General features: G+C 44.1%; 1 protein-coding gene across 8 annotated transcripts in view; it reads left to right on the top strand.

Annotated features, from left to right (window-relative positions):
- Positions 1-13,207, top strand: part of ZNF185 (zinc finger protein 185 with LIM domain) — a 46,139-nt gene that overhangs the window by 1,567 nt on the left and 31,365 nt on the right. For all 8 annotated transcript variants that reach the window (XM_042876794.1, XM_042876791.1, XM_042876790.1 and 5 more), the window contains exon 2: positions 12,517-12,593. In XM_042876794.1, the coding sequence (XP_042732728.1) occupies positions 12,569-12,593 (25 nt within the window). In that variant the 5' untranslated portion in view covers positions 12,517-12,568. The remainder of the gene's footprint in view (positions 1-12,516; positions 12,594-13,207) is intronic.

The following is a 13,207-nucleotide window of genomic DNA, read 5'->3' as shown; positions in this document are numbered from 1 at the left end:
GAGCAATTAAGAATTAATACCTTGCAATTAGAGTAATGAAACTTCATACCAAGTGAAAAATTATTCAGTAATTTTGGACAACAGAAGTGAACGGCTGTGATGGGGATGGGCATGCTGTGCTCCTAGCATGGAAGGCCCCAAAATGATTTCTCAAGATGGGCAGGGTTGTTGTAGCTCCACCTAAGTTCACACCATGCTTTCCCAGCTTCAGTAACTCATATGTTTGCCAGCTTCATCTGGTCAGACTGAAATTTTTCTATGTGGGGTATGTGGTTGCAAGTGAATTAAAATAAATGATAATTATGCATTCGTGGCTTGAGAGCACTTGTCTCAGGCACAGCTGAAACGTGTCTGTCCTTCATGTTGGAGCTCTGTGCAGGCTTCCCCATGACAACTGTTGGTCTTTATTTCTCCTTTCCTCCTGCCTGGGGGGGAGGAGATGTTTACTGTCCCCAGGTACAGGTGACCAGGGTCTGAAGGAATTGCAGTTGGCCTGAGACTCTTCAAAAAAATCCTTCACATCCAGTGGGCTCAGCTCCTGTGATTCATATTCAGGGTCATGTCAGCCACTCTGAGGAAGGTGGGGACGCAGTTAATGATGGTGGTGTGGTTTAAATTGTTTGAATGGCATCACAGAAGGGTTGTGACAGAGGCATAAAATGTCACCCGCAGTGGAGTAACCATCCTGGAGCACCTCTTCTGTGAAGAACAGCTGAGTGAGCTGGGGTAGTTTGGCCTGGAGAAGAGAAGGCTCTGGGGGAACCTGGTTGCATCCTTTTAAATATCACCTAGCCTTTAGTGTTATGAGCCTGTCTGCTCCTAGGCAGTTTGCATGCTTTTATCTGTGTTTGAAAGCCTTCAGCCACCCTGTTGCTCCTAATGCAGAGCCACTGTCGTGACATGATAGATGTAAGTGGAGTCCAAGTTCTGGATCATGCTTCAGGCTGGTGGCCTGGTCCTTCAGGGACAGCTGGCAGCCACCATCACCCAGGCATTCAGGTACCTGTGTGGATGAGGTCGGATGAGGTCCTACACTGCACATTATGAGTTTACAATGTGAATCCAGAAGTGTCACTTATTTCCCTCAAGGGCAGACAGAAGGATGGAAGCTGTCCATCCTTCCCAGACATGGAATACAATTCAAGTGAGAGTTCAAGGGTGAAATAAACGGTAGTTCTAGCAATGCTGTCTCAAGAAATATCACAGCTACTGGGCACAAATTGCTAACTTAGTGTAAACTTTCTTTGCTGGATCCAACTTGCTGAAAGGGTTTTAAAGGGTTAACTTTACTCTGGCAGGTTTTATGCTAGATCAGGCACAGTCTGTCCACACTGTCCTAACTTCATAGCAGATCAGGTAACAGCTGATATAAAAGCATAACACTGGCACAAGGTTTGCATTGTGTGCTCTGGCTAATGCAAGAGAAATGCAAGTATGTGCCCACGCCTAATCAAGATCACTGGAGGGCAGTCTGAGAGTACACAGACCTGGATTAGCAACCCTGAAAACTGGATACTGCCTTTCTGGGGCAGGGAGCCTCACGGCTGAGTGTAGGATATGTGGAGAAGCATTTTCTCACTGGCTTTCCTTTCTGTAAGTTTCTGTAAGTTCATCTTGATCTGCTGAGTGTTGATCTGAGGTGCCATATTTCATCAAATAACGGGTTGGAGAATAGGCACTGAGACTGTGATTTAGATCTAGATAACAAAATCCTCAGCAAAGTTTAGAAGGTTTAAATAAAGTTCCAGTTCAAGTCTTTTGCAAGCTTTAAATGCCTCCTAGTTTGAGGATAGTGATAGTCAGAAGGTCAGGATGGGCATCAACTATCATTAAACTATGAGACTCTTCTTCATAACTGCCCTCCAGTTTGCAGCTGATTCTGGCATGAGTATATAAGTTTCTATCTGGTGAAATTAGTTTTGTACTTTTTTGCCTATGAAGAAGAATGTGAGAGATTGCTTAGAAGGAAACTGGACAGCATGGACAGTGCTGAAGGAATGACAGGGCTGAAGGAAAATAACACTAGCTTAAACAGTTTCTTGTCTATTAATGGCTTTTATGTTGAAATCCCAAGAGTTTGCCTCCCTGTTGCATGGACTCAGTAAACACCACAGGACTCAGCTATGGGGTCTCTGCCCAGAAGGTACAACAGGACTTTTCAGCTTGCAGCATCTCGTGACTCAGCTCTTCTGGGGACCAGCACAGCAAAGTGACATTGGTCTCTGGACAGGGTGTCTCTTCAGGGAACCAGAGGGCTGCAACATGAACTCGGTGGCTGGCCTGGGCTGTGCGGACAGGTCAGGAATCTAAAGGCACCCTGTGGTGCTTTCCAGGAAAGCTGTATTTACAGGATCAAAGCAGCTCTGCTTCCTTTCCCAGGGCAGTCATTTAGCCCTCAGAACTAACTCCAATGTCGGATCCAGCTCATCACCAAGACGGAGGGCAAGGTGGCTATTAGGTGCAAAGGGGCTATTAATGCAAGTGCCCTACAAACTCCTGACAAAAGCAGGCTGAATATTTGTTATTAACATTTTAAATTTGAAGTTGAGCCATCAGAAAGGGGGATGGCTGGTAAGTTTTTTTTCTGTGTGTTTGCAGGTAATAGGAGCTGCAGTCAGCTGTTAAAGAATAGCAAGTGTTTCATCCTCTGAGGTATAATTACATCTTTTTAAGTGGCTTATGCAGAAAGAAGAATCATTCCCAATTAAGTGAAGGGCTGCTGATTTCTGGCACTTGGAGAATTTATTAGCAAAGAGTGGTGTTCTGGCTGTCCATTTGCAGAGAACTACATGAGTAGGCAAAGGTCTATCACCACCTCCTTTCTGCTGCTGCTGAGGACCAGCTGCAGCCTCTGTGGCTCTGAGGACGGCAGTAGACATGGGGATGGATGAGCAGAAGCTGTGATCTGTGAGGATCACTCCTTGCTAGGGGTGAGATTGAAGTTTGTGGTGTGGTGTGGGAGCAGTTTATTAGTTCCTCTGCTGGTATCACTGATGGTGCTTGCTCTCATGGTGTGTCACCCAGCCGTGGCAGCCAAACTGAGGTCTGGAGCTTGTTCCACCTGCCAAGCCAAGGATTTTCACCAGGAGCTGCCCTCTGAAACCCTGCTGAGAGGAAGAGATCGCATCCCACTAGCACCAGTGACATCCCTTGCAACTGCCTTAAAACTCAAAGCACCTTGAAATACCCAAGGCAGGGACCACTCCAACACCTGGATGCCTGCAGAGAGTGAGCTGAGCTGGCTGGCTGCCTGCAGACAGGCACACCCTGAAGATTAAAATCTGAACAAGGTTTCAGGTCCCTTTGCCTTATTAAGTAGCTTGTAATTACTTTCATTCACGTGATGAGGAGCTGCAGAGGCAGTCTTCGTGCCCTTCTTGCCTTCAATGACTGAATGTTGTCTGTCCATTCAGCTTCATAGCAAAACTTCTTTTTGTACCCTGGGATTTCTGTATTTTGCTCATGATTTTCAAAACTGTGGTTGTCCAGAGTCCTGGTGGCAGTCTGCCTGAGAACATTAGGGTCTTTATAAAAGTCAATGTGGATTTATCTAGCAGTTCCATTTGAAACATGCAGTCTTAGGACAAGTGTACTAATAGCATTTTGGTAGAATATTTATTTCTTGTGCTGGAGTGCTCATGTTGGATGCTTTGTCAGCAAGAATTTAAGCATCTGAACACCTGTTTTTATGGGTCAGCTGTTGGTGCGACATCCCAGTTGCAATCATCCAGCACATAGGCTGAGGGACTTTAGCTGACTGTATTCTACTAGAAGCTTGAGGCAAAAATGTACTGTAAATCACAGACTTTTTTATTAGGAATAGTCTCTAGATAGCTGTCATGTATTTGTATTGCCCAGGGATGTCTAGTTTCCATTATCTCTACCCTGTTCATAGGAGAGGGTTGGAGAGAAAAGAGGAGAGAAGGCCTAGAGATCAGTCTGGCTTGTGAAGTTTTCTGTTACTCCTGGAATCAGCCCTTTGCAGTTGGTGGAGAAGGAAACCCAGCTCATCAGTGATGTTCTCCAGTTCTCCCAGTCATATCACTCAGATGATCAACCTTGCCTTCTTCAGTGTACCCAGCATGCAGCTCCACCTGTGCTGCATACCAGTGACTTGCTATCACACAGAGGGGAGAGGCAATTTGGATTTAATTACCTGGAAGGTGATCAGGTTCTGACTCGTAAAGGGCCTGTGAGAACCTGAGGAGAGGAGATTCGTTTAAAATTGGCTCTGTCCAGGAATTGGTGTCACCTCTCCCCTGTGTAGGACCATGGCATTAATTTTCTCTGTTGCTATGCTCTATGCTAGAAACATACCTCTTCATCCCATAAAGATGCCAGCCTGTTTGAATCTTGGACGTGGGCAAGAGGGAAGGATGTGTCTGAGGAACAAGGAGATAACAGATGAAAGCAGTGGCATCGCAGCTAAGCAGCATGTTGGGGATGACCACAGAGTGGAGAACCCTGCAGTGAGCCAAGTAGGCAAGGTGGAATGTTTTGAAGAGCAGAGTTAATTGGTCCATGCTTTCCTCCCTGCTCATCTGGCATCCAGTGCCCTAGGTGTGAGGCTTGGGAAGGCAGATGGAAAGAGCCAGATTTCCACACTATCCCAGCCCTGCTCTTGGTGACAAGGATGAAGCTTCAGCTCTCGCTTAAAAGCAGAAGGCAGCAAGGAAGTGCATCACTTGGAGGATTAGACCAAAGGCCAGCTGTGCTGAATTAGGTATGTCCTTAGGTTCTCATGGAAAGTCAAACCCTGAATTCAAAGCTCAAACTTTGAGTAGAGCACTTAGGGAATTTTAACAGGAGAAAGTTTCTCCTCATGGGCTATCAGGTTGTTTTTCTGGCTGAGATCAGGATAAAGGAGATGTTTGGAGTACTTTCAGGAGGCTGTAGCTGGCAGCTGCTTTGCCTAGAGAACTTGGACTGGCAGTGATAAACCTGATACAGCTCTGTAGTTAGACTTGCACTGCTCCGTTTTTCCCCCCCCCCTCAAAATTAGCCATGCTGAACCCTTTCAAGTATGCATGCAAACTTTGCCAAGTTTTTGTTCTTAAGGAAAAATGTTAAAATCTAAAACAAAAGGCAATCTTAAGTCTTCTCCAATGAAACTCTGTCACCTTGTTCTGAAACATGGCAGTTTTTCCCTCATTTCTACTTTTGTTCAAAATACATATAGCAATATGGCATGAAACTAAACCCTCTGGCTGATCTGTCATAATTTAGTCTGAATTTTTCTGCTTGCTCAAAGCTGTGTTCTTGTATCCAACCATAGTAACCTTTTTCTGTGTTGGAAATGACCTGTGAATAAAAAACCTCCATCTTTTGCAGGTTGTTAGTGATGCCTGAGAAGTGAGTAAACCCATAACCTGCTAGTTTCCCATTCCCTCCAATGTGTCACTTTGCATTTTAAAAAAGCAGCTAACAGAGAGGAAAGGAGATGAATTGCCCCCCCTCCCTTCGTGCCAGCAGCAGGGCACGATTGAAGCCCCCTAAAAGATAGCTTTGTGCAGAACATGGACCTGCTCCAGGAACAGATTTCGGGGTAGGCGTTTCCTTCCCTGGCAGAGCCACTGACTCTGCTTGCTGACGCTGGCCATGTCAGCGTCTCTCAACAAAGAGGCAGGTGTTTTCTCCAGGCTGTGGGCAGTGCTGAGCACCGTGCATGGCCTCTTCTTTTATCCTCTTTATTAAATAGACTCAGATGACACCTGGGGACTTGATTTTTGCTCCTGCTAAGGCAGCCAGGAATTAACCCCTCCTATAACAACCATGCACTCTCTGAATGACTGAGGCCTTTTCCATTCTTTAGAGAATGGACTTCTGATTATTTTTTGGTTGCTTTCTACTCTGCAGATTGCAATTGCTGTGGATGCACTGTCATCACCCGAGGATAAGGCATTCTGGCTGTAGCCTTTGTAGGCTTATTTTCAGTATAGTCTTTTCTTGAGCCCTGGATCCTGACATTTTTGGGGATCAGAATGTGAAAACTACTATAGGCATCTACCCCAGGAAACCAAATCACTTTGATGCAGTTACTGCCCATTAAGCTAGCTGAGCATGTTGAAGCTGTTTCTTCAACAATTCTCTAAGTGGCTTGATCCAGACCATGAGGGGTCTTTTACAATTGTGTGCATTTGATCACCACATTTAGGGGTTGTTCCTGAAGGCAGTAATAGTGGAAGGTGTTGTAAAGTGGAGTGAAATTGTCAGGTGTTTACCAATCCATTTTTTTTCCCAATATATTTAATTTTGGATGGAAAAAGAAACAACAGAAAACACTACAAATATTATTCTTAACACTTGCTGAATGAACACAAGTCCCAGTGTTTTGTACCGTTGGAAACATCCAGTTAGAACTGAGTGTCCAGAAATATCAGCGTGCAGACTGCTGAATCCTGAAGACAAAATTAGATGTACAAATAGACAAAGTATAATGTATAACTACAATTAAGCCACAGAAACGATTCAGCATGTATCTTCTTGGTCTAAATGTCTGTGTGCTGCACATACTGCAGTGTTTGTATCCCACAGACATTGCTATGAACTGTACTGAAGGTAGGTGGTATTTGAATTTGCACCCAGGTGCACTCTGCATGGATGGTATACACTGCTCTGTGAGTCATAGGCCTTTCAAGATGGATCAAATCTAAATTATTTTAGCTCAGAAGCCTGTAAGAAGGTATGGAAGAACTGAGTTCTGGCCCTTGTGCTACCTAGAATTTTTTCCTAGACTCTATTTAACAGGTAGGTCACGGAATGCACAAATCTATGCTTAAGCATTGCCTAAAGCAATGCCCAGTTGTCCCTGCTGAGGAAGGAGTCACTCCAGTGGGCAGGTCTAGGCACAGCGTCCCGTCTGTTGTGTTTTCTTATTTCTTGTTTGATGTCTCTCTAGCAGGTGAAGCTCTCCATGTTTTTCTCAGATCTCAGGCCAAAGGATTGGCAGTCTGAGAGCCTGCTGTAGGGACACTGTCACAGTGCTGAGGAGTCAGGCTGTGGAGCTCCTGGACTTGCTGCACGGCTGGGACTCACCCCTAAGGATTGTGGTTTCCATGGCTGTGATGTAATCAGACCTTGATACCAGGCAGGTGATGTACCCTTGCTGAAGGGTTTCTCACAGAGTTCTGCAAGTAGGAGCATTTATATCCCCTTTTTATTTTAAGGTAAAAAGTCCAGTGAAATTGGCACGTATTTACCAATATATTTTTTGTCTACAAACATTTACTCTTCTGCAGCTGCTTTTTGAGAAGGATCGTCTCTCAGAGCTTTGTAATTCACTCATTTATTTTAAGTATCCCAGGGCATTTTGCAAACTTTCAGCCTTTGGCAGCTCTGTAAGTTTGTCTGGGGGAAGCACATTTAAGGGATTCATCTCTCAAAGTGCAGTTATCTCAAGGCAGTGCTTAATGGAGCCTGCAGTAACTATTTAGATCAGGAATTTAAGAATTACTGCTCATTTACATAGCAATGCCACCCAAGGGTGCCAATTAGGGTTGAGGGCCTATTGCACTGATGCTGTGTAGACATTTAATAGGAGACTGTGAAGTGCTCCCACTGCGCTTCTACAGGAAAAAGTTCCATATAAATATTTTGAAAGGAAAATGTTTTTTTTCTGAAGTGATATTTTTAATTTAAATTTTATATTTGTAGTGAATGTTTAATTGGAAGAATCTATTCCTGAACTGCTCCAGTGGCTACAGCAGAGTGACTTGTTGACTTGTTGAGAGTCCTTTCAGAACAGTCCCACAGCAGAAGATTTTTTTATTAGGTAATGAATAAACAGAAGACAAAAAGGTGTATCCAGCCTTACAGAATTACTTTTTGATTAGAAGGTGAGGGGGAAGTGATGGATCCAGTCTGAGTCAGAGAGAGAATTGTGGGGCAGCAAAAGGTTGGTGGCTGTGTGGGAACAGGAATAGGAAAGGTCACAGATTTTTCAGCTGTACCTGCTTGTCTTTAATCCAGTGTCTCAAAATCTGTGATCTGCTTATAGGTGAATGGAGGTTGTCAGAGAACACCTTCCCATGTCATGAAAAGAAGCTGCTGTCATGCTTCTCTCCAGTGCTACATGTGTTTCTGTGAGGGCTATGGTTCCAGAAGCTCCTGTGCATGCAGTGTGGTTTCTGTTAGCAAAAGGATGCTATAGACATGAGGACTTGAATGCCCAACATTTAGAGTTCTGTGGCCATGTTTCCAATTATAAAGCATAATTTTTTGCCATGGATAGTCATCTGAACTGCCTTTTATCCCTTTTATTTCCCATTTATCCCTTTTTTCCCATTTAATTCCCCCAAGGGCCAGGTGTTGCACAAATGTTTGAGTTGTGATGGTAAGAGGTGGGCAAGCAGCAGCACAACTCTGGCATCTTGCACAGAGGAAAGGAAAAGCTGTCCTGAAAAGGTAGCTGCAGTGATCAATATCTGGAAGTTAAGTTCATAGCCGGGTCCACAGATATCCCTCAGCATCTGCCAGGAGACAGATCTTTTTGTTTGCTTTGGCTGACGGGCCATACTCTTAGCTCCAAAATGACCCTCAGTCAGATGGAACAGTGCTTTTGGATCTTAAAACCTCCAGAAATATTACGTACTCTAACACAGCCTTGGATTTGGACAATGGGAGAAAAAGGATCTGTCTTGTCTCACATCCAGAGGCGCATAGAGCATCGTCGCTTCCTCTCCCCTCACCTGCTGACTTCAGATCTTTAAGCTTCATTCAAGGCAGGTAATGTTCCTCTTCTCCAGGTGGGAAGGGGAGCTGTTGGGATCAGTTGCAATCTATCCTAGAACTAGGCAAATGGATTTGTTTCCATAGCAATAGAAGAAATTATTGTAGCCTGTGGCAGTAGCTGATGATTGATTCCCAAATAAGATATGCCAACAAAAACACGTTTTGGGGGATTTTTTTGTTTTTTTTTTTCCTCCTTTATTACTTAACTACTATCTGTGGTGGAATTTCCAATACCTTACAAGCATACTTACGAAAAACTGCATCCCCTAGTGCATTTTGATAAGGAAGATTTTGGAATTGCTCTATGTTGGCTTGCCACTACCTTTCAAGAGTATAATGGCAGGCAAATGTGATGAAACGTCCTCCAAATCTTGAGTGGAGATCTTTGAGATTTTCTGCACTGCAGACTTGGAAAAAAATGCTTTGAAACATGCTTTGAGGTCCTGCAATACATGTGTTAAAGCTTAAATGCAGATTTTGCTAGAAAGGGGAAACTGTTTCAATTTCTAAGCAGTCCCTGGAGCAGTGAGAAGCACTTCTTTCCCAGGAGTGTTGTTTCAGCTCTCTGGAGTCAGATGCCCATTTGCTAATCCTCTCTGGCCCCATGAATCCCACTCTCCTTTCTGAACAGCCGTGTGGTTTGAACAGATGCACTGGGTTGTGGTCCCACTGCAGCCTTGTGCAGCTGCAGAAGCTGCATCTCCCATTTCTTGTTCTAACCACCAGCCACTGGAGTATTAAAGCATGGAGAAATAATACTGGCTTGCTTTGGGAAATAATATTCCTGATTCTACTTCGCTGATTTGCCTTTTTTATTTTTTGGTTTGGGTTGTTGGACCCCATCTAGCTCTCTTGTTCCCGTTTCTTCAGCACAGCTTCTGTCTTAGCATCTGTAGACATTAGTTTGTCTGCCAGGTGCCAGCGGGCATTAAAACAAGAAAATGAGCTTTCCTTTCTCATGTAGGAAATGTTGAGTTATTCTAACTGCAGGAGCCACGATATAATCTTTGCTGATTTGTCTTTCAGTGCTCTCATTGCTGAGTGTAAGGTCTGCGCTGATCGTCATAAGGTTTACAGAGCTCACTGTCACACCTCCAGCAGGAGCTGACTGCAGGTGGTGAAGAATGGGAGCAAGAAATAGAGAACTTGAACTGCTCTGTTCTTGCTGCATTCTTTCAGCTTCTAGTGATGTTATTTAGTCTGTATTGCTTTGATCCCTGGGTGAAAGGTAAAAAATAGCCACTTTGTGAATGAAAAAGACAAAACTATATTAAAGGATGCGGAAAACTGTCTCCTCCAGCTCTCACAGAAGGACCTTTTCACCACTCTGTGCCTGTCACAGAAGCTTTGCTCCAAGATTGACTCTGGTCTCCTTTGTTAGGGCATTTGTGAAGAATCCTCACTGTGGGGCAGTGCAGTCAGGCTCTAACTCCAAACCTTTCTGCCCATTAACCAGCACAGAGCCTCCTGATGGCTCACAGCACTGGGATGGCTGAGCTGCTGCTGCCATTACATGAATCATAGGTGGAAAAAGCAGGCTGGCAGAAAACACTGCCAGTCCCCCAAAGCCAAGCCAGGTGAGCACCAGCGACGTGTTCCAACATCTGTTTGTCAAGCCAGAAATATCAGTGGAGTTATGTCAGCATTTACTGTGATCCTTCCCAAGGTGATGTGAGCCAGGAAGAGGGAACGCAGCGCCAGAGGAAAAGGCTTGGCCAATCTTGGCCAACATGTAGTTTCTGGCACGTGTATTTATATGCATGCTGAGTGCCACTTTTTGTGGCTTCCCTTTGGTTTTGGGTGTATTTGTTAAGCTAGGGGATTTGTGTGAGTAAGAAATGAAGCTGCTGTTCAAGCAATAAACTGAGATGATGTTTCTTGCAGAGCTTTGTTGCTTGTCCAGGAGCAGGGCTCAGCATCCCCATGAGCTCCATCCCTCACTGTGCATCTTCCTGGGAATCTTCCCTGTGTGTTCCTAAACCTCTGCTTATTCTTCTAAAAGATCTGTACTGGGTGGCTAATTCCCTCTGAGTTGTGCTGCTAGACAGGAACCAGCTTCCAAATGCCTCATTCGATTGCAACACGTAGCACATGCCTACTTCCGCCACTTATTTGCCCTGGATTTGGACTGTCTCAAGCTCTTGGGGCTGTCCTTTTCCACTGTTTCTCATCCTTTACTTCCTTCAACTTGATCTTGTCCTGAAATAAGAAATTTAGTAAGTAGAAGAGGGCACCAAATGCATAGGAGCACCTCTGAATTGCAGTTAGCAAGGTAGCTGTGGTTGAAATCCATCTTTCTCGGATTTGGTAGGTAGTGAAGCCATGTAACTTTTCTAGGTGCAGGACCAGGATGCTGTGAGTTTTTTAACCTAGGGTTGCAAGGTAACACGTCCTTTGGCTGTGCTCCTACAGACTGCAGTCAGGCCTCTTGCCTTTGGTGGAAAGATACCTGAGTATTTAGAGGCTCTTCATGAAAACAACAGTGTTGTCCTAGATAATGTTTTTTCTCTAAATAGCAGGGACAATTAAATTTTGCGTGGGAAGGGGGATCTGGGAAGGATAAGAAAAGAGGTGGGCCGTCAGCTCCTGGTGGAAGCTGAATTAATGTTTGGGAGTGTTTGCAAAAGGGAGAGGGAGCCTAGGGGTAATAGAGGGCTTGTTTTCCATCTGAGAGCAAACTGGATAAAGGGTGGATATGCAGGGAGCCGAGGCAGATCTCAGCTGAGACAAGAGGATGGAGGAGGCACTGCCAAGAAGCAACGCTATGAGATCAGCGCTCGGCATTCCTGATGGGCGTGTGGCTTTGCAGCAGTACTGCAGAGACAAGCCCACCAGCAGATAATAACAACCTAATTTTAGATTCAAAGGCTCCCAAATAGGGTTGGGCATTTCTCTTAATGAATAGTATAGTCACTTAAGAATCCAGGTTCAGCAGATAGTTTTGGCAAGGAACAAATGGGGGAAAGGAGGAACTTTAAAGGGTAAAGAAAGGAGGCATTTCTGATTTTATTGTGCTTATGTATTTAATTATTTGAAAGCAGTCAGGTGCTGAACTAACCTGGGCTCTGCTCAAACCCTGTGGATCCATTTGGGGGCTGTGTTTTTGGGTTTTTTGTTTGTTTGTTTGTTTTGGGTTTTGTTTGTTTTTGTTTTGGTTTTGCTTTCTTTCATTTGCTTGTTTGTTTGCAAATGTTAAAAAGCTTCTCCAAGGTTGTACATCCAGGAGTTTCTCCTTGCTGCTTTGCTGTGGGCACTTCAAGGAGGAACTCAATTGCCAATGGAAGCAAGAACTAACTTTCCCTTTTAAGACAGAGAGTAAGACATTCTCCCTGCTATATTTTATGGGGAATGATGGAACATGTCTGCCAACTGAAAGAGCCCTTTTATTGTACTCCTGCTTAGTGAAAATGCCATGATTCACCCAAGCATCCTCAGCTTCTCTTACTTAAACAGATTCCAGAAGAGCTGTTCTGCCTTAATCTCCTTAGGTCACCTTTGCTAAGGTCTCCTCTCTTTTCCTCCCAGACCAGGAAGGATGCATTTATCATTAGCAGTCTTTCCACTCACTGGTATGAAGTACACATCCACTGGATTTTTTTCTCCATCCTTGATGCTGAAGGTGCATGGCATGGGGAGAAATTGCAACTCTGATATGTGTGTCATGATCTTTCCGTACTCTAGGCTCTGTGGCTGTGACACTGCTGTGATGCTCCCTCTTCTGCATGACTCTGAAACTGTTTATATGAGAACTACTAATCTGCTGTTCTCCCTTTTCATTTCTTCCAGAGGCCTGTTGTCTTCAAACAGTAACTGAAGGGGGAAGGCACTTCTGAGAACCATGATGTCCCTGGGTGTCAGCAAAGGTAATTCCTTTCCATCTCAAGCTGTTGGGAATCTGTCCTCTGCTATATTAGTAATATGTTCCTAATAATATCTTATATAATATCTTATAATAATATCTTATCAAAGAAGCGTGAAAAATACTCACAGAAGCTGTTTTCACTTAGGATCATGCTCAGGCCACAGAAATCTGCAGCAGATCTTGAGATTTACTTTTTAAGTGACAGATAGTTACTGGACTTTTAGATATCAGTAGAGAGGATGACACTTCCAAATCCACAGATAACCTGGAACAGAATAGAAGAGTGGAAGGGCCTTGTTTATTTCCATGATACAGTGGATTTTGAAATTGCAGTACTAAGAAAAGCAGTCCTTCCTTTTCCAGGTGTTCAGCGTGAAGAGTGTTACTGCTGGTCCCCACACTGTTGGGTATGGCTCTGTTTATCAGTGTCTTTGCTCCTGCTAATTCCACATGAGAAATTCCATATTTATATATATAACTGTTATATAACAGTTATATTATTGTTGGTATAACTGGTTTTCCTTAGTAGAATTCTGACATAAATGCTTCTCCAAAAAATATCCACCACTGCATCTCTATGGCATAACAGTTTTGAAGCACGTGATCGTGTACCAA

This window comes from Lagopus leucura, unplaced genomic scaffold (genome assembly GCF_019238085.1).
Source record: "Lagopus leucura isolate 7727_CA_CO unplaced genomic scaffold, USGS_WTPT01 Super-Scaffold_100016, whole genome shotgun sequence".
Classification (NCBI taxonomy): domain Eukaryota; kingdom Metazoa; phylum Chordata; class Aves; order Galliformes; family Phasianidae; genus Lagopus; species Lagopus leucura.
Note: the sequence above shows the minus strand (reverse complement) of the source record. Positions and strands in the feature narration are given on the sequence as shown.